The 21,497-nt window shown below is 45.3% G+C and overlaps 1 protein-coding gene across 6 annotated transcripts; it reads right to left on the reverse strand.

Moving 5' to 3' along the window:
* Positions 1–8,649: 8,649 nt before the first annotated feature.
* On the reverse strand, positions 8,650–21,173 carry LOC114082334 (zinc finger protein 83-like). 6 transcript variants are annotated; one of them, XM_071604349.1, is made up of 6 exons: positions 21,083–21,159; positions 19,295–19,366; positions 17,018–17,105; positions 14,087–14,213; positions 13,284–13,415; positions 8,650–12,046 (listed from the first exon to the last, which is right to left on the reverse strand). In XM_071604349.1, the coding sequence occupies exons 3-6, from the start codon at positions 17,084–17,086 to the stop codon at positions 10,194–10,196; spliced, it is 2,181 nt and encodes a 726-aa protein (XP_071460450.1). In that variant the 5' UTR covers positions 17,087–17,105; positions 19,295–19,366; positions 21,083–21,159; the 3' UTR covers positions 8,650–10,193. The 6 variants fall into 6 exon arrangements, 3 of the variants coding, with proteins under 3 accessions (XP_071460450.1, XP_071460448.1, XP_071460449.1); XM_071604347.1 differs by lacking the exons at positions 17,018–17,105; positions 19,295–19,366; positions 21,083–21,159 and adding an exon at positions 16,286–16,309; XR_011705232.1 differs by lacking the exons at positions 8,650–12,046; positions 13,284–13,415; positions 14,087–14,213 and adding an exon at positions 16,390–16,525 and having other exon boundaries at positions 21,083–21,173.
* Positions 21,174–21,497: the final 324 nt, after the last annotated feature.

A 21,497-nucleotide genomic window follows, 5' to 3' on the forward strand; every position in this document is an offset into this window, starting at 1 on the left:
AAATGGGCCTAGAGGGTGAGTCTGGGGAGAGAGAATGCATCTCAAGGGTGGGAAATTAGGCACAGGGCAATGAAGAAGCTGGGGAAAGAAGTGGGTTGAGAGAGGAACAGAGGCCGGGACAACCAAGAACAGTAGAAACATCAGGAAAAAAAGGTTAAAACCTGTGACTTACGACTTCAGGATGAGTGAAGAGGTACAGTTTTGACAACCATGTGGTGTACTTACACTATAAAGCACATGAAAAGACAGCAAAAAAACCAGGGTAAGTCCTTGATTTAGGACCAGGCACATGGGAAAGAAATAATGTGGAGAGGTGTGCACCCAGGAGAGAGATGGAGGACGATGGGACCGGTTAAGATTCACGTTCTCTTTTCTGTGACAGTTAAACCTGTTGTCTGAGTTTCCTCATATGTAACAAAAATGTGTTTTCTTGCTGTAATCTAAAAACTAAATTTTATATTGTGAAGTAAGGTAGAGCCATTTTCAAGTCACAAAATCATGTGGTTAAATGTTGACATGTTGAGCCCCCTATCAAACCCCCTTTGTTCTCAGTCTTCCAATTATCATGCCTCTGGTGTAGTCGGTGACCCATTGTTAACTATAGTCCTGCCCCATCCACTCGCCAATTTTAAATTAGTCAATCCTGTACATTGTAACCTGAGCTCCTCCCATCCAAGCTAGGGGCAGTGCTGCATCTGGGATAAAAACGTGGCCACACTTCCTGCCCAGTGCGCTAGCTTGCCAGATTTGGGCGGGAGTAGCACACCCTTCTGTAGAAGTAACATTTGCCTTGTCAATTAACTTTTGAGCAGATGACTGATTTCTTGTTGCATCCCAATATTTCTAACACTATCACTTCACAGTTACCTGGTGTGTGGGTGGGGGCGGGTAAGGACATTTAAGAGCTCTGCAGATTCCAACTGCACAACACTGTCTTACTAACTACGGTCTCCACACTGTTCAGTAGATCCCCAGGGTACATTCATGTTGTAATGGAATTTGGTGCACTTTGACCATCCCCGCAATGTCCCTCACTAACCACCACTTTACAACTCTCGTTCCACTCTGTTTCTGTGAAGGTGACTACTGTAGATTCCACCTGAGATCGTAGAGTGCTTGTGTTTAATTATTGTCACCTCACTTCCTCCAGGCTCATTTATGTCAGCACAGTGGCAGGATTTCCCTGGTAGAAGGCTCAGTACCTTTCCCCTGAGTGTTGATGGACACAGCACCTCACCTACACACCTGTACACTCTGGTGGACACCACATCTCACCTTGCTGCTGATTGCCTGTCGTGAACAGTGCTGCAGTGAACCTGGAGGTGCAGACGTCTTGTTGACTATGAATACTTTCCTTTAGATGCACAGCAGGGAGTGGGATTGCTGTCCCACAGGTGAGTTTTACTCTACATTTTCAGAGGCGTCCTCCTGCACTTTTCCATGGTGGGGTGCAGGTTACCTGATCTCCCACATAATCTGCCCAAGATTGACTTGCCCCATATTCCTGCCAACACTGTTTTCTCATATTAACCATCCCAACACTTGTGAGGTAATATCTCCTTGTATTTTTGTGCACTTGCGTGATTATTAGACAGTATGAGACCAATTAATGTATCTTTCTCCTGCATTGTCTTTTTTAGGAAAAATATCTACTAAAATACTTTTTTTTTAATCAGAAAAGGCATTTATTAAAATTTTAACAGGGAGTTCACAAAGGGACCACAGGAGGACCAGCTAGAAATGGATAGAAACGAGAGCAGCTCTTAGGAACACACAAGGAAATAAGAGCAAGAAGAAACAAAATAAGGGAAATTAGAAAAATGTGAAGTTCACTGCAGATAGCTTTCGTTGACAAGTCCTTTGCATACAAGTTCTCTTCTACTAAAAAGGAAGGAGATGGACCGGAGGCCTTGTTTCCTCCCGGAAACACTGGATAGTCGTCTAAAGACAACTGGGTATGTGAGTCATCCTGGTGTTTCGGATGATTAGAGGTGAAGTTAAACTCCCACCTTCTCAGGTCCGTGGAGGTGATGCACCAACTGCTGCAAAAGCCTGAGCGGATGGAGCCGAGCTGCACAAGGGCCGTGGCTTCGGATTGAGCAGGTAGGGACCCACGTGCTGTAGGCTGTGGAACTCTGGTGAGTGATTTCAACGTTTCTGACCCTTAGTGTCCTCATCTGGGGTGGGCGGATCATTTCCCAAAGTGGCTTGCTCACAGGGCTGGCATGTTGAACATGCTGTTAACAAGACACCTCAGTTTCCTTCCATATGGACCTCTTACTTCTGCAGTATTCTTCTGGTCACGTGGACCAAACCATAGGAGAAGAATCCTTTCACAATATTATTAATTCATGGCTCTGCTGGGGCCCCAAGGTCCAGCATGTGTTCAGAGGACAATATTCTGGAGTCTGAAGCTGTGGACCTCTGACTCAAGAGCCCGGTGATGTTGATGCAGAATAGTAATGTAACTTCTCATCTGCTTTTCTTACTCTGTCTGAGAGTTTTCTTGATAGGCCTGGACTGATGCTAAATGCGGAAGAGTGATGTTTATCACTGTCGTTAGAGAACACTTGTAGGCTGGAAAGCTGGAAGGCAGGGTTTGAAGGTCAGCTTATCAGTATTCAGAGAGTAGCCTCTTCCATACAGAGATCTCTGGGGAGAACATGGGTCACCACTGGATTCCATCTCTTTAACATTGGAGGTTAAAAACATCTGCATGGCTGAACATCAGTATCTGTAAATTTTCATCTGGTCAGGTTCTGTTCTGTTTGGAAGGCAAGTCTGGCTGCCCAACCATTGGAAGCTGGCCAGGTGAAGATGGCTGTGGGCTTTCAATATTCAGTAGGGTTTCCAGCTCTCTACTGAATTCATGTCCCTCCAACTTGTTACTCCATGCAGAGAGTGAACTTCCAATGTTCTGCTTGTTTTGAATGTCAGACTTGATTCCACTCTCAGATAGGGCGCGAGGACAAGCTCATTGACTCCATCTGTGATGCAAGAAGTGGGAGTGGTCTAACATACTTTGTAAAACAATGAATTTCACTGTGTATGTCAAAGCGGACGATATAAGATATAGAATAAAATGGTTACTAGAAAGAAACAAACTAACTGATCCCTCGTCTCTCAGAGATACACATATTCCCCCATGTCAAGAACAGTTATAATCTACACTTTAAAAAACTATGGAGTATGAGAAGGGTTTTTCACTTATTATTGGCATTGGAGTATGAGAGCCCTCAACAAAAGTGTGAGAAAGAAATGGGTGCTTAGGCTGGGGTTGTGGCTCAGTGGTAGCAGGCTTGCCCAGCACACATGAGCCACTGGGTTCGGTCCTCGGCACCACCTAAAAAAAATGAAATAAAGATTGTGTGTTCACCTAAAAATAAAAAATAAATATTAAATTTACATTGTTTTAACTAATACTTAAAATTTTACACATTTTTAGGTTCCAAAGATATTCAAATACAATGTGCACATTTGTCAATCTTTGCATCAGATTAAGCATATCTATCTCCTCAAACAGAATCTCATATGACAAAAACTCAAAATATTTTCCCAGAGGTTTTACAATACATATGACAAGAGATGAACACAGGTCATATAATAAGAAACTATGTTTAATAGAACAAATTATTGACTCTAAAGAGGGAAATATAAATGATATTCATGAAAATAGGAGTATCTTCTTGGTTGAAATTCATGGAATCATTTGGTAAACTCTTTGGCAAAATATTCTAAGGCCAAGGAGGTGTAAACCTATGACCAATAAGGGTACCACTACACACATACCAGCAGAACTTCTGACAATTATCATCAAAATTTGTTGCCAGTGCCCATCATGATGCTCCAAACTAAAGTGCACATGTTGGACTAGAGTGATTTTGCTGCCATCATCGAATACCTAAGGCTGGGTACTTGATACTGAAATTTATTTAGCTCACACTTCTTCAGATTCAGGAACACAGCACCAGCATCTGCTCAGCTCTGGTGAGGGCCTCACAGCAGATGGAATCACAATGGTGGGAGCACATGCAGAAGAGACCACAGGGCAGGACAGAGCGAGACAAAGAGGAGACACCTGCACTCAATGTAGGACCGCCCATTCTCATGAGAACTACTATGCTCCAGGAGATCGGCATTTACCCTTCCAAGGATAAACCCAACCATCTTTTCCTTGCCTCCACTCCAAAGGTTCCAACACCCAATGTCATCATACTGGGAACAAAGCTTCCAATACATGAAATTTTAGGGAAAAAAACTTGTGTCATATCCACACAATTGCACGTGTGTATCAAGAAAGGAATGCATAAATGCGTTATTTGATATTCCTGAAGTGGAATTCTATTACCAATAGGTAAAAACAAATTTTAAAGCATTTGGAATTTTCAAAGTCAAACGTATGAGAATTCATGCTGAACTACTTCATTTATATAAAGCACAAAAGAGGTAAAAGTGATCCATGCTGTTAGATGTCACATACTGATCCCTCTTGGCAGAGGCAAGAGGAGGAGTCTTTAAGACTGACAGTATAGGTTTTGGTGCAGAAGTTGATTGCAGAGGTGTGTGTTGTTTGTAAAATTTCATTGTATGATGCGTGTCTGAATTGTACATAACATTGCTCTTAAGATGCATATCAGTAACTTAAAAATCAGTTGCAACAAGAAAAGAAAAATAGTACCTAATATCCTATATTGCCAAGGTGGACAGTAAATGTGTTAATTTTACATTCTGATTCATTTTTTTTTAAAGATAAAATGTATATTGTTCATTAACAGTACAAATTAATGTAGAAAACTCAACACAGTACCTATTGCTTGCCTTTAAGCCCTGTACACTGTTAAACATAAAGGACTAATTTCATCTGCTATAGGCAAATATTATTGTTGGACTATATTCACTAAGATAATTCTTTCGAAAGACACAGCTAAGACACAAATATGAAAGTAGATGACTAAAAAACTATGTTACACTTATTATAAATGCTAATCAATCAGAATAGCAAGAAAATATAAAAAGATTTTATGTGAAATCAGTTTGAAATACATTTATTTATTTATTTATTTATTAATTACTGGGGATTGAATTCAGGGGCACTTGTCCACTGAGACATATCCCCAGCCCTATTTTATATTTTATTCAGAGACAGGGTCTCACTGAGTTGCTTAGTGCCTCACTTTTTGATGAGGCTTGCTTTGAACTTGCAATCCTCCTGCCTCAGCCTCCCAAGCCACTGGGATTATAGGCATGCACCACCAAGCCCAGTATTTAATTGGTGTTATTAAAGCTGAAATTTGCGTTTCTTACATACAATTTCACAGAAGTGTTTCTTGGTAAATACTAGCATAATTGAGGAGATATGCACGCATCCATGCTCATGAACACAAACACACACACAGACACATTCATAATATACAAAAGAGCATGTATATAAAACACCATTTGCATACAATATGATTGCTTACAACTGTGCTTACAATATTGTAAGAATGACTAAAGAACTCAGAACTTTGCAAAACCTTAGAATTTACATGTTCCTCATAAAATAGGGGTTTTTTCATTTCTTATCCACATAAGGGAGAGTGTGAATGTACTGGAGTCTCGCGAGCAGAATGGGACTGACAGCTGGGAAACACCCAGACTACTGCAGCTGTGTTCACCAGGAACCAGTTGGGATAATAAATGCAAAACTGAAAGATGCAGGAAAGTGTATTAAAAAAAAAAAAAAAGACAAAGGTGCTCACAGGAAGGAGGATGGTTTGGGGGACTCGGGACCCAGGGGAGAACCTGGGGAGCTGGACTTATGAAGGTGCTGTATTCTCTGCTGGTGCCTGTGCAGGATGAGCACCATGGAGCTGCTGGCCCAGAGCATGAGCCCCCCCCCACACCCCCCCACCCACACACACGACATCAGGGAATGTTAGCAATGCTGCCTGCAGTGCGTCTGTGGTTGTGTCATGACGAACACTAGAACACTCTCCAAAATCTTTTAGGATTGTGAAGTTTTTGGTGCTCTTTTTTCCAGTCATGTACATAAGAAAATTAATATTTGCAAGGAGTTACAAAATTCTGCTCAGGTATATGGAGAAGCCAATGTACTTGAGAGCCTTTACTTTAAGCACTGACCACCTCAGGCTGGTCTCTGGGCCTATTTGAAATTCAGATGGCCCAAATCATTCCAATTAAGAGGACACACATTAATAGACAGGAGATCCAGAAGCAGATCTTTAATATTACTGCACACCAGGTGGACCTCCCACACCAAACCAGAACATTGTATCCTAGGGCAGTAGGAAACGCATCTCTTAAAATCCACAAGGAACATCTATCTACAGGAGGGTCCATAATTAGGTCACACACATCTTCAAATTCAGTTTCAGAAGCTTGAAAGGACCCCAATTTTCTTCCTTTGCACAATGAAATAAATACAGAAGCTGAGTGCAGAAGAAAAATTAACGCCCCCAAATATGGAGAAATGAAACACTTCATTCTTAACCAACCAATGTAACAATGGGAAAAGGATTCAGAAAACATCTGAAACAAAAGCAAAACAAAAACAAACACACCAAAACTCAGGAAATGTAGTGAAGAAAAAAAAAAAGAAAATAGGAGAATGTTAGTGTAATTAGACTTTACAACAAGGTCAAAGAAACCCAGGACAGCTGACTACGCATCTCAAGAGGAAATGAGCCAACTAAAGCAAAGGGAAGGAAACACTGAGCACTCTAGCAGAGGTTGCTGGTAGAGAGGACAGGAACCCCACCAAGCAGCAGGTTTACTTTTTTAAAAGGTTAACAAAAATGACAAAGGGACTCCCAGGACCATGCCCAGTGGTGCCTCCTCATGGGTTCCCTGCCACCAGGTCACAATGGGATGGAATCTAAGTGTAGAGGAGAGGGGCTGAGGGAGGCCCAGGGGAGTGCAGAGTCACCTGAGGCCAGCAACTCCCAACCCAGCACTGCACAGGGGACTCAGGACCACCTGACAGCATCACTGTACCTCAGTGACAGACATCCCTGACTCCTTTTCTTTCCTCCTCCTCTTCAGGGCTGTTTCCTCGGGTAACACGAGTCTTTACAAGTCAATCCTGGAAGGAGGAAACATACTGTTTAAGGCTCAGAATCATCACACCCTTCCTATGCCACAGCCACACACACAGGGAGGACCTCAGCATGTGGGAAGATGGTCCCCAGCTGTCCACTGCACCAGGGACACCCAGGCATAGTACAGTCCTGCAGAAAGGTGCACAGGAGACTTCTGTGACTCCATTCTTTCGACCTCATTTCCCTGCTGGTGAAGCACACACAGGCTGCAGCAGTGGGGAACTGGGCAGCACTGGGCTCCCATTCAGGACACAGACTGGCCCTGACCAACCTGAACGTCAGAGCAGCCCCCCTCACCTCTCCTGGGATCTCAGGCTGATCTCAGCCCTCAGGATGGAGGACACAGAGCTGGTACTCAATGCTGCACAGAAGAAAATCAACATCAACCTTAAGTATTATTAAGGATGGGCACCAGCCTCACTCCATCAGTACGATGCCACTTAGTGGACATATTTATTGCAAAGTACCTCAGCACTCTAAAGGCAGCCAGGGTTGAACATGTACCAGAGGGGAAGGCCCAGCCCATTGCCCATGCCCTTCCATCATGATGAGTACATGGCCCAAAGCAGGTGGCAGCCCATCAGGGGTTGGAACCCATGAGTCTGAAACCGTGAGTCAAAACAAATCTTTCCTCCTTGTTCTCAGGTGTTTTGTCACAGCAACAAACACAATGAATGACCTGGCAAAATTGTTTAACCATATCTATTATCTACCAAACATTTAAAACAATAGTTTTCATGGAACTACCATACAAACGTTAGGTAACTTGTCTAAACAGTATTTCAAAAACATTTTCAACAATCATACTGTAGAATGGGACCTACAGGTGCATCAGGAAATGCAAATTTGACATGACAAAAATTGTAAGTTCCTCTATGCCAACCAAGAGCCCAGAGAATCAGGAGTAAACACTCAGGGTTGTGCTGGAGTCTGACCCATTTTGATGTTTATTGTTGACACCTTTCAAGTCTCACTGCTCCCTTTCTATGATGCCATCTGGGCAAGATGCTGATAAACCCTAAGTGTTCCCTTCTTCGGGCAGCAGCTGGGAGTTCTAAAGATGACCAGGTTCCCTCACTCCAGCACCACCCAGGACCCCCATAAGAGGAGGCAGCCACTTCTGGACAAGTGTAGCAAGTCCACCCTGCTTCCCTGGAAGGCCTCCTTATGCTGTGAAGTCTGCAAACACTTCAGTGTTTGGCTTCGCCATTCCTGACAAACCAGCCCAACTGGGTGGGGTTCGGCCCTGAGTTGGGACTGGTCACAGGTGCAAACTAGCAAAAATGTTAGGGGCAAATACATGAGTTTCCACTTCACAAACAAGAGAAATTCCACCCTGGGTGTTCATTCTGAAGTGGAAACTCATGAACGTTGACCTTTTCAGTATATCTCTCTCACAAGCACTTTAAGAATAAAAAGATATTTTTATCCTTATTCCCTGAATTTTCTTATGTTTCATATTCTTGCTGTATTTCAATTTTCACATTTATGTAAATTAAGGTGAATTCCATGCAGTTTTGTTAAAAAATGTATCATAAATCTCATGTAATAAAATTTAGTCTCTTTTTTATTATTACCAACAATCATGTTCCTTTCCTCATTAGCACAGAAGAAATAATACAGTGCATGTTCCATAACAGTGAGGGCAGAATGTCAGTCTGAACTACATTTTGTACTTTCATTATACACAGTAAGTATCCTAGTCAGACTACAGAGATGGGAACACAGCATTTCTCCAAGGGATTGTGCTTCTACTAAGTGTAGAAAGAAAATATATGTGAACATGAACAATCACTTTACAAAGAAAAACATGAGGTATTTCCAATGGGAACAAATGAAGGGGAGAACATTGGGTGTCCTGTGCACAGTAAAAAGGACACGTACATCATGTCTGTCTGATTTTGCCAGAATAAATCCTCTCAGGACAAGAAAATCGCAAATGTTTGAAAAAGAAACAGTACATTCCTTACACTTGGATGGTTGCTCTCTGGGGCACATGATTAATTTGGGCACAAATTAAATCATTCCTCCTTGTTCTCTGGTGTTTTGTCACAGCTTCCTCAAAGGTGTCTCTTTGATGCCCATTGGTTCTGAGGCATGGAAGTCTGTGCTATGTGCTGTGATTGTGACGGATGTTGCTCTTTAGTGTGGACTCTGACCACTGCTTGAACTCATAATGCAGGGGGTGCCACACTCACTGCATGCAAGCTCTACCTCTAGGACGTCTTCTCCCAGGTTGTGCAAGCTGTGAACTGTGCCAGAAGAGCTTGGCACCTGCAGACATTTCCATGGTTTCTCTCCAGCGTGGATCAACTGATGTCCACTGGGACATGAGCACTGAAGACAGGCTTGGCCAAAGTCATGCTTTTGTGCCTTACCTGACGTGTACAGAGGGCTGAGTGCATCGTAATGATTTGCCACCTTGGTACATTTGTGAAGTTTTTTTCCAGCAGGAATCCTGATGACAGACTTTTACATTAAGGTCGGTTTATAGCAAATTATGGATGAGGTTCCTCTCCATCACAGACTGACTGAAAGTTTCCAAGCTTTAAATGAGGCCTAAAGGTTCAGATAGTCATTACACATAGAAGATAATTTCTCCACTAGGAAATCAAGTGGTATTACATGACTTGTATTCTGACAAAGACTGTGCTTAATTCATTTGTGATTTTTTCCTAGGATGAGATCTTGACAATCTGAGTGATAGGAAATGTCAGTGAAAACCTTGACATGCCCTCTTGGTGTGGATCACATGATAGGCCAGGCCAGATGCACCCTACAGGCTTTGCCACATTCATCATATTCATAGGGTTTCTCTCCACCATAAACGCTTGGCATGTGATGTGCCAATGTGACTGAAGTCCTCAACACATTCATTGCATTTCTTTTCCTCTTTGGGGGTATGGGAATTGAACCCAGGGACTGAAACATGCTCTACCATCATTTTCCCACTGATCTACATCCCCAGCCCTTTATTTCATTTTGTAAGCATCTCACAATTATGTCCAAGCAGAATTTGCACGTGCCATCCTCCTGATTTTTGCAAAATAGCCGGGATTACAATGTGACCCCCGACCCTGCACACACTGATTACTAAGGCTTTTCTACACTATGGATCCTGCGGTGATGGGCTAGGGATGAGTTCACACTGAAGACCTTGCCACAGTCATTACATTTGTAAGGTTTCTCCCCAGTGTGGATTCTGCGATGACATGCAAGATGTGAATTTTGACTGAAGACCTTGCCACAGTCATTGCATTTGTAAGGTTTCTCTCCAGTATGAATTCTGCGATGACATGCAAGATGTGAATTTTGAGTGAACATCTTGCCACAGTCATTACATTTGTAAGGTTTCTCCCCAGTATGGATCCTGCGGTGATGGGCTAGGGATGAATTCAGACTGAAGACCTTGCCACAGTCATTACATTTGTAAGGTTTCTCTCCCGTATGGATTCTGCGATGACATGTAAGATGTGATATTTGACTGAAGACTTTGCCACATTCATTGCATTTGCACGGCTTCTCTCCAGTATGGATTATCAGATGTTCTGCTAGGTATGAGTTACGGCTGAAGCCCTTGCCACACTCATTGCATTTAAAAGGTTTTTCTCCTGTGTGGATTCTCTGATGATTTGCAAGGGATGACTTCTGACTGAAAACACTGCCACACTCATTGCATTTGTAAGGTTTCTCTCCAGTGTGAATTCTTCGATGTTCTGCAAGGTGTGAAATTTGATTAAAGACCTTCCCACATTCATCACATTTGTATGGTTTCTCTCCAGTATGAATTCTTTGGTGACTTGTAAGGATCGATTTTTGATTGAAGACCTTGCCACACTCATTGCATTTGTACGGTTTTTCCCCAGTGTGGATTATCAGATGGTGAACGAGGTACGAGTTGCGACTGAAGACCTTGCCACACTCATTACATTTGAAAGGTTTCTCTCCTGTGTGAATGGTTCGATGTTGTGCAAGGTGTGAAATTTGGTGGAAGACCTTTCCACATTCATCACATTTGTAAGGTTTCTCTCCAGTGTGGATTCTACGATGACTTGCCAGGTGTGAAATCTGATTGAAGACCTTGCCACATGCATCACACTTGTAAGGTCTCTCCCCAGAGTGAATTCTCTGGTGGTTTGCCAGGTAGGACTTCTGACTGAAGACTTTGCCGCAGTCATCACATCTGAAAGGTTTCTCTCCAGTGTGGATTCTCCGATGTTGTGCAAGGTGTGAACTGTGATTGAAGACCTTCCCACACTCATTACACTTGAAAGGTTTCTCTCCAGTATGAATTCTATGATGACGTGTAAGTTTTGATTTTTGAGTGAAGACCTTGCCACATATATCACACATAAATTGTTTCTCTCTAGTATGGAGTGTCTGATGTATAGTACATTGTGACTCTTGATTAAAGGATTTTCCAAACTCATTACATTTGTGAGCTGCTGGAGGAATGTCTGTTTTTGGTTCTTGTATAAACAAACAAGAATCTATAAAATCATGTTCATATTTATGAGAAATGTTTGCTTTGACACTAGAAGGAATTCTTTGGTGGGCTGGAAGCAAGGAACCATTGTCGAGAGCCTGCTCACTATCGATCCATTTATGAAGGTTCCCTTCATCTTGAAAGGACTGTGGCTCAGGCAGATGTGACTGAAAGCTGAATCCAAGCCAACTGTTGATGAGCACCTTCCCTGCATCCCTGCCTCCACGTTCACCTCTGCAACCAGGGGGACTTTCCTCTTGAGCAATAGAAAATCCTGTGTGATGTCTTCCTACATTGCTCCAACAACATAAGTCCCATGTACTCTTCCGGGTTTCATCGAAGCATGATCCTTCAATGGCACGGTCATCACATGTTTGCAATGTCACCATGTGGACTATTTCTCCCGTACTGCTGTTCGTTTTCCATGGAAGTTTCTTGATGACCCATTTAGGAGTGATGTCTAGAAGATATAAGAAACCACAGGTTTATGACTAATTACTGAAGCTAAATATATATCTTACACTGAAATATATAAGGTTATACCAAAGTAATACTTGTATTGACAACAGTTATGGGGCTTATGATCATGATTGTTAATTGGTAAGGAAAAAATGAACAGGAATTTTAAAAAAGGAAAGCTTGATTACATGTAATCCAGTTTTTTTCAGGGAAGCTTATTTTATTTTTTATTTTCTGGGTATGGGGGATTGAACTCAGGGACACTCGAGCACTGAGCCACATCCCCAGCACTATTTTATACTTTATTTAGAGTCAGAGTTTGACTGAGTTGCTCAGTGCATTGCCATTGCTGCTGAGGATGCTTTGAACTTGCAATCCTCTTGCCAGAGCCTCCCAAACTGCTGGCATTAAAGGCCTGTGCCACAGACCCTGGTGGAAGCTTAGTTTTGAAAAACCTCTAGTCCAAAAAACTCATGCTATATCAACTAGTTCAATAGGAACCTTGATCGTGGACTTTGCAGGCCCCAAACTGTGAGAATTAAACTGCTGTAGTTAATGTAAATAAGTCTATTGGATTTCTAATGGTAAATGAAAGTGAATGAACAGAAAAAGGACCATCTCATAATGATCATGAGAGAAGGCTGACAAATCTCATTCAAAAAAGGAAACTATGAATCTTTAGTATAAAAAATGAGACATTCTTTACCAATTCACAGCACTGATTTTTAAAAACCTAGAGGTAAATGAAGAATGAAATCATGGCATTGGCTGGTGGGTGGAATGGAAAATATTGTGCTAGGTGAAATGAGACAGACTCAAAAATTGAGGGTCAATGGTTGCTCTTATATGTAGAAACTAGAGCAAAATAAGGGAGAAAAGGGGTTTGAGGAGGTGACCGGACACCATAAAGATACAGGGAAGACAGGGGAGGAGAAGGAAGAGAACAAGAGGAGGGAGGAAGGAAGGAAAGGGAAGAAAAACGGAAGGAGTTTAACAAAATCAGGTTACACTCATATATACAGATAACAAAGGGGATGTCATCCTCATGTATACATAGAGAAAGTTTAGAGGAGGGAGAGTAGAGAAAAGGAGGAGAGGAGGAAAAGGAGCTTGAAACCAAATTCCTTGCATGTAAAGCCCAGGAAATGGACATCACCTTAGCCCTGACCCCTCCCATTGCCAAAGCACCCCAACACTACTTAGTGGGCAGCTGCCTCTCTGCCCATGTGAGCTCTTACCTGCTTTCACACCCTCCACACATGCCCACTCATTTGCAGGCCTGGATATTTCCTCTGGGCCATTCAGAATCCAGAGCTCCCTCCCTTGCTCCAACCAGGAGAGGACACTCAGGTCTGAAGGACACGTTCCTGCTTGTAAAGAGAAAGGAAGCTGATGCACTGTGGCTTCTCCACAATCCAGCCCTATCTGTACATGAGAAAGAGGACATAACAGAGGGATACAGAAAATATTTCACTATATCATGTAGGTACCTACCTCTCTTCCAAGAACCACTGAATCAAAAGCACACGGACAGAAAACAGGTAATGGGTATTTTAATTTTTGTTGTTGTTGTTGTTGTACCAGAGATTGAACTCTGGGAGACTTGACCACTGAGCCACATCCCTAGCCATATTTTGTATATTATTTAGGGTCTCACTGAGTTGCTAAGTACCTCACTTTTGCTGAGGCTGGTTTTGAACTTACAGGAATATTTCTGATCCTTGTACCTCAGAGAACCAATCTACTGGGATTGTGGGCATGTGCCATCGCATCTGGGTAGAACTGGATATTTTAAGAGTCGGCTGTGGGCTTTATGTTGTGCTTCAGCTCTGGAACCACCACTGCAGTATCATGAAGGGGGCAGAACATCTGAAGGAAGGGGACAAAGTGCAGAGGCTGCACTATGAAGCTTTCTTTAGCCTGCACCAGGGCTTCAGTCAATCAGTCAATTCAGAGGATCCCAAACTCAAAGGGGAAACACAAAGGTATGCACTGAAGATCCTGGCATGGGGCGGGTGCAGGGTGGGGAAGTCAAGCTCACCCAGGGAGACCAGGTTCCTGTAGGTCTCCAGCATCACGTCCCTGTACAAAGCCCTCTGAGCAGGGACCAGGCACTTCCACTCCTCCTGGGAGAATTCAATGGCCACATCTCTGAATGTCAGTGGACCCTGAAATTAAAACAGGCTTCACAATGGGGCACTGGGGACAGTTATAATCTTCATGCAAAATGTGAACCACAGAACCCAGACATGGTGGCACATGCTTGTATCCCAGCTATCCCCAGGCTGGGGTGGGAACATTGTAAATTGGAGGTGGGACTGGGAAACATAGCAAGATCCTCTCTGAGAATGAAGAACATAAGGAGTAGGGATGTAATGGCAAAGGGGACCTAGGTTCAACCCCATTACTGCAAAGAAGTAAACAAAGAGAAATGAGAAGGGAGGAGAAGTGTAAGCATGCAACTGAATCAAGTGAGAAGAGCTGCACTGTGAGGCTGTAAATACACATTTGGTATCTGTCTGTCTGCTGATGTGGAGCTCACCTGGAATCCCTGGAGAGCTAAGAAGGATTTCTATGCTACTGAGAAGACAGGTGCCTAGAGCCCCCTAGAGAGCTTCACAAAGGGGCTTCTCCCAGAAAGACACAGGAAGGAGAGGCAGTTGTAACACGCAGTCCTGCCACCTACCTCCAGGGAAGGGAGAGGGACTGAAGTCCCAACTGATCACCATCACCCAGGATGTAATCAAGCCTGCCTACATAATGGAGCCTCCAAAAAACTCAACAGGACGGGGTGAAAGGGTGTTCAGATCAACGTGTGGGTGGAGGGTCCTGAAGTGTGGCGCAGCACACAAAGTCATGTGAGCTCCACGTCCTTTGCCCCACACCTTGGCTATGCACCTCTTCCATCCGCGTGTTCGCCTGTCTCTTCTGAACAGGCGTTACCACAAGGCAAATGCAAGTCAAGTCCTTCTCAGATTTACAAAGCACTCTGACCACTTTTTCAATGTGAGGAGGGGATGAAGGAAGCCCCATTTACAGATGGTCATTCTGAATCATGGGCCACACTTTTGCCTAAGACTGATATCTGAAAAGCGGGCACTCTTGTGGGACAGAGACCTCAGCTCTTGGATCCATCGAGTGTCTACACAGACAGTGTCAGGATTAGGTGAAATGACAAGGTGCCCTCTGAAGAACCGCTCGCCTGGTTGCGGACAAAAACCCTCTCATCTGGGATCACAGAAGTTTTCTGGGTGCGGAGTATATACAAGGAGAAACTGAACTTGCTTTGCCTATATTCTCACATGATCTGGTATATTTGAGCATGTTAAATCTCTCTAGTTGTGTTTTATTACACTTTTCCTTAAGATAAAATACTCGCTACATCTGTATAGATGTCTTCCTTACAGACACCACAAGAAACATAGTAGCTGGGCACAGTGGTACACAGCTGTAATCCAAGACTCAGGAGGCTGATTCAGGAGGATTCGCATTCAACACGAGCCTCAGCAACTTAGCAAAACACTGTCAAAAAAACAAACCAAAACCAAAACAAAACAAATCAAGACTGGGGATGTATTACAAAAGAGAGGAAAAGAAACATGCAGATGGAAAGAGAGGAAAAGAAACATGCAGGCTGTATCTATGAGTGGAGACCCTGTATTCCACACACCAGGTGATGCTCAGGGTCTGGGTGAGCCAGAGCATGATCTGTGTCCTGAGAAGATAAGTCCACCCTGTGTGGACAATAGCAAAATCTCAACAGCAGGGGAGGACCACAGAGTAGTGTCCTGGGTGGTGACACTACTGAGTGCACACCTTTTCCTAAATGCTTTACATGCACTAACTTATAAAAAATGGCCCAGGAGAGGAAGAAGGATTCCCATCATTCTGCACACATGATAGTGTCACAGACGCCCTATGAAATTTCCGTTGGGTCAAGGAATACAAAATTACAGAGCAAAACCCAGCCCAGGTGATTGGAATCAGAGCTGAACATGAGCAATGGGAGACTTAGGGGCAGAGACTGTCCAGTGAAACTGACAGCAGGTTTCCTACGTGAGAGACGTGGACCAAGTGCAGGGCAACATCATGGATCTGCCTGGCAGGTCCCTGCAGGTGCACAGGCAGGGGCAGGCACAGGAAGGCGCCCCCACTACTGGCAGCACATTCACAGCCTAGGGTAGAACCAATCCGATGTAGATGAATGCAGGCGCCTCATTTTAAAATTCATAAAACTTACTTATGGTACTGTGGTCTGAACTCGGGTGCTTCACCACTGAGTGACACTGCCAGCCTTTTTTGTTGTTATTGTTAGGGGGGATTGTCAAGAGGATGCTTAACCACTAAGCTACCACCCAGCTTTATTTATTTTTTCATTTGATACAGATTGGGTCACAAATCTTAAGATTCAGTTTCAGATACTTGGAAGGACCCCATTTTCTTTCCAATGGTAACGACAGGAACAGGATTCAGAAAATATCTGAAACAAAAGCAAAACAAAAATAAACATACCAAATCTCACAGAATGCAATGAAATAAAAAATAAAAATAAAAGAAAGACCTTAGGGTAGTGAAACTTCACAACAAGGACGAAGAAACCCAGGTCAACTAACCATACACCTCCAGGGGAAAGAGCCAACTGAAGGCAACAGAAGCAAAAGGCAGGAAACAATGAGCACTAGAGCGAGAGAACTGGTGTGGAGGACAGGGACACCACCAAACATCACACTCACTTTTTTAAAAGATCAACAAAAAATGACAGAGGATTCCCAGGGCCACACCTGGTGGCACCTCCTCATGGGTTCCCTGCCACAGGTCACAGTGGGATGGAATCTAAGCGCAGAGGATGGGGAGGCCCAGGGGAGTGCAGGCACACCTGACAGGCAGGAGGTCACAGAGTCACATGAGGCCAGCAGCTCCCAGGCTCAGCACTGCACAGGGGACTCAGGACCACCTGACAGCATCACTGTACCTCAGTGACAGCCATTCCTGACTCCTTTTCTTTCCTCCTCCTCTTCAGGGGTGTTTCCTCAGGTAACATGAGTCTTTACAAGTCAATCCTGGAAGGAGGAAACATACTGTTTACTGGCTGCCCACTGCACAGGAAGACCCAGGCATAGTAAGCTCTTGCAGGGAGGAGCACAGAAGGCTTCTCTGACTCCTTCCTTTGGGCCTCATTTCCCTGCTGGTGAAGCCCACAGGCTGCACAAGCGGGGGCCTGGGCAGCACTGGGCTCCCCTTCAGGGCACCCCCTAGTCCTGACCAAAGTGAACCACACCACTGACCCATCAGCTATCATCAGATCTCAGGCTGACCCCAGTACCACTCCAGAGCTGGTACTCAATGCTGGTACAAAGAAGAAAATCACCCTCAAATATTATTAAGGCTGGGCACCAGCCTCACCCCTGAATGGATGTAAAATGACTCATCACACTCAGGGGAAGCCAGCATGGAGCACCTCCCAGAAGGGCAGGTCGAGCCCACCACCCACCTTCTGGCTCTGCCCATCTCTTGGACCCTTGTTCTTATCAGGATCCAGGTAGTGGACAGTAAAGGAGCAGAAAGAGACAGACACAGCAAGATGCATGGACCAGAGTAGGGGCAGGTTGTGGCTGGAGTGTGACAGGAGCTGGGGGCGATCAAGGAGTCTCCATGGAGCAGGTGATGTCATAACAAAGACCTGAGGGGTTGGCCACCTGCAGCCCAGGGGCCATGTAGAGGGCTAGGTAGAGAGACAGGACCCAGTGAAGGCCCTGAGGCTAGAGCAAGCTCCGGCCAGGAAAAGGAAAGAGGCCCCTGTGGCTGAAAGTGAGCAAGCAGAGGACACAGTAGTAGAACTGGACAGAGGCCCTGGGGAAGCAGAGCAATCAGGAGCCAGGTCTTTCCCCATTTTTCTCCCAAGCCTCAAGAGCTGTGTGTACTCTCGATTCTTTTCTACTCTGAAAAACTCATGTGATTTTTTTTCATTCTCCTATACAATAAAAAAAAAAACCTGCCAATGTCATAATACATTGTACAATTTTGATATATGTGGAGGTGTCCAGCCAAGTCCCCCACGTAGAGACCAACCTTCCTGAGATGTTGAGGACTATGCCGGGGAGGCATGTGAGGAGCTGAGGTCATGGAAGAATGAATGTGGATAGGCCCACTAAACATCCCAGCATGAAGTTTAGGAGACAATGGCCAGAAGATTCTAGGGTTCATGGAAGCAGTCTCCCGGAGAACTAGAGAGGTGAATGGTGTGTAAGGTGTGAGTGAAAGGAGGAGAAGAGACAGTGGCACACACAGAAGCTGAGCAGAGGTGCAAGGCTCCACTGTGGGGCAGCACCCCAGTCAGAGAACAGCGTGGGGCCTGGCAGCAGAGGAATTGCCAAAGTGATCCTTGGAGGAATCTCAATGAATGCAAGCAGAGTTTTAAGATAAGGAAGATGTCTGCAGAGCTAAGAAAAAAGAAGAGGGAGTCATCAACTGGGCAATGTGGTACTGACATGAAGAGATATGAGGACAAGACATTTAAAAAGGAATATAGAAACGGTGATGTCACAAGAGACTGAAAATTAAACCACTAGCTTAGGGTGGATGAGAACACTTGATTGGAAGACATGACTCCAGAACTAGAAGACAGTGCATATAAACAAATTTTCAGCATGCAATCATAGTCTAAAAGGGAAGTCCATATTACAGAGAAAAATGTAATTAACAAAGTGTTTTATCTTTTAGAGACAGAAGAATGGAAAACAAAAGAGGCTTTATTTCATGTGATTGGAAATGCTCAATGCCAGTGTTCTGAGGACAATGACCAAATGATTCTGCATGTGGAAAACTGATGATACACAGGGGAAGGACACCACACCATTTTCAGACTGTGAGAGGGGCTGAGAATGCTTGATCTCAGGGTCAGCACCAGCCAGAGGCAAAGACACACTCTCTTCAGGCAGCAGTGAGACACCAGCCTTGAGATGGGAGGGCAGCTTAGATAAGATCTCTTCCTTTTACTGTCTGATACAGGGAAAACCCACCCTGTTTCAACTGCTCTGACATTCCACAAACAATACCACCTCTCTAGTCACTAAAATGCATATGTGGTTGTTTAATAATGACCAGTTCTCTGCCAGACTCCTCCCTGGTATCTCAGGGTTCCCAGAACACCCTTCTAGGGTTCAGTTAACCTTTACCATGGCTCTTTCATCTGCCTATACCTCTGTAACCTATGTCACTTTATTTGTAACAAGCAAGCAAACAAAAGTACCATGTTTCCCTCAAGGTGTTGAGCAGGGGGTCCCAACTTCTCAAGGTGACTGGCACACCATGTGGGGCAGTGCTGTAGGAGAAAGGTCTGTGTCATCTGATGCTATCTCCAGGTAGCAGCAGCCAGATCTGAATGTCATTACAGAACACTAATTTGGCAGGTGGCACAGACACCCTTTGTTGGTGGGGAGAAATCCCCACACATTTACAGGACCAGAGGTGAAAAACTCTCTGCTGAGTGGTCACTGTTGCATTCAGCATGACAAAAGCAAAAACACTTTAATTGCCCTTTCTATCTCCTACACTCCCTACATGACACCACAAATCAGGAGAGGAAGGAGGGTGACCCTGGACACAATGAGTTCAGTCACTGCCTTCGGGCTGGATAAGGGAGCTATCCTGTTACCTCTAGAATTTTAAAATACACAAGCCTCCTGGGCAGTAGTTTTGCAATTTCTTTCATCACCTCTACTGTGCTTCTTTAGCACCCCCACCCTGGAGGGCGTCCTGCGCACTTTGCTTCCCTCTCCTCTCCTGGTTTCTCCCCTTCTTCCCTCTATTCCTTCCCTCCATCTGATCTTCCACATTCCTGCAACTCCCTTCACCTCCAGTCAGTCTCTCCCCAGTCTTTGTCCCCAGTCTCCACAGATTTCCGCCTCTTTCTTCCCCATCCACACTCTCCATCTGCCCTGCCTGCTGCAGGCCCCTAATCCCATGCTCTGGATGCCCACATTCCGAGGCCTCCTCTCTAAGGTGCTCCTCTGGGCTCCCCTTGTCACCTGTTACCCCTCTTCTTATCCCAGCACCACAGCTGCCTTCTGCCATGCCTGCAGATAATGTGTCCTCTGCTCCCACGCTCTGTCTGTGGTCCCTCCCCGATTCTGTCTCTTTCCCTATGTCCTTCATCTCTCTAGATAGCTTGAGGTCTCTCCCCTGTTCTGTCCATATCCCTGTGTGGCTGTCCTTCGCCTCTCTGGAGTTTGCGATTCTAGATTTCTCCATCTGCTTCTCTCTGCTGCTTTATGGCTTCTTCTTTCACTCTTGTGCCCTCCCTCTGCAATCCCTTGCCATCTGTGTAAGGTCTCTCTCTGTTGTCTCCTTTCTCTCATTTGTGGTCCAGCTCTTTGTCCAGAGCCTAGTGCCACACATCACAGGGAGGGGGATGGTCTGGGATGCCCACCTCCAGGGGAGCATATTTTCCCCTGGGGTGGAATCTGTGCCACCTGCCCAATTAGTGTTCTGTGATGACATTCAGATCTGGCTGTTGCTACCTGGAGATGGCATCAGATGACCCCCTGGAAGTCACCACACAGGCCCAGGTCACCTCCTGTAGACAACAGGGAGACTAATGGAGGGAAGACCTGCAGGGTGGACACCTGGCCAAGGAGGACATGGCAGGTGAGGAGGACAGCGCCAAGGTAGACAGGGCCAAGTGAAGGTAGGGCCAGGTAGCAGGACAAGGCCTGGCAAAAGCTGGGCCAGTAGGGGAGCAGGGCTGGGTGAGGAACAGGGCAGGTGAGGAGGACAGGGCTGGGCGAGGGTAGGGTCAGGCCAGGAGACATGGCTGGGTGAGGACAGGACAGGTGAAGGCAGGACTGAGGAGGGCAGGGCCAGGTGATGGCAGGGCCTGGTGTGCAGATGGAGGCCAGCGCGCTGGGGGAGGCTGCAGGGCGGTCAGGCGGCCAAGCCTGACACGCGGCGGGTTCCCTGCCTGGCGCCGCTGCTGCAGGCCTGTGTGATTCTTATGTCTCTGGAGGAGACGCAGCCACTGAACAGGGAACTCACGTGCCTCACTGTGACCGCTGCTCCGTGATCAGCTTCCGGGTCTGGGAGGAGGAGCAGAGCGCTCCTGGAGATGCCTGGCAGGGAAACAGGGGCGGTGGGCGGTGGGCGGGGCCGCGGCGGGCGGGGCGGGGCCAGAGTGACAGGAGGCGCGGCCCCGGGAGAAGGCGGGTGGGGCGGGGCGCGCAGGGGCGTGGCTGCGGACATTCTTACTTGGAACCTGGAGCCCCTTTAGAGTGACAGGCAGGAAATATGTAGCAAGTACCAGTTGAAATGCAAAACCGTCTGTGTAGATGGTGCCATTTTTCACTGTGTCCCTCAAGTCCTGCATTAACTTCTTTTCCATTTCTATTCTCAGTTCACTTTGAAGGCGATCCTGCACCTGTGCTAACTCCAGAGGCTCTCCTAGAGAACACATCCAT

This window comes from Marmota flaviventris, chromosome 18, assembly GCF_047511675.1.
Source record: "Marmota flaviventris isolate mMarFla1 chromosome 18, mMarFla1.hap1, whole genome shotgun sequence".
Lineage (NCBI taxonomy): Eukaryota > Metazoa > Chordata > Mammalia > Rodentia > Sciuridae > Marmota > Marmota flaviventris.

What these genes read in the sequence shown, in the direction of transcription:
- LOC114082334 (XM_071604349.1), bottom strand. Translation starts at nt 17,086, where the DNA reads ATGTTACCTGAGGAAACACCCCTGAAGAGGAGGAGGAAAGAAAAGGAG. An exon ending in CAGGAATGGCTGTCACTGAG is followed by an intron (nt 14,214 to 17,017) that starts GTACAGTGATGC and finishes TTTTAATTTCAG; the next exon opens with GGTCCACTGACATTCAGAGA. An exon ending in CAGGAACCTGGTCTCCCTGG is followed by an intron (nt 13,416 to 14,086) that starts GTGAGCTTGACT and finishes TCTCTTTACAAG; the next exon opens with CAGGAACGTGTCCTTCAGAC.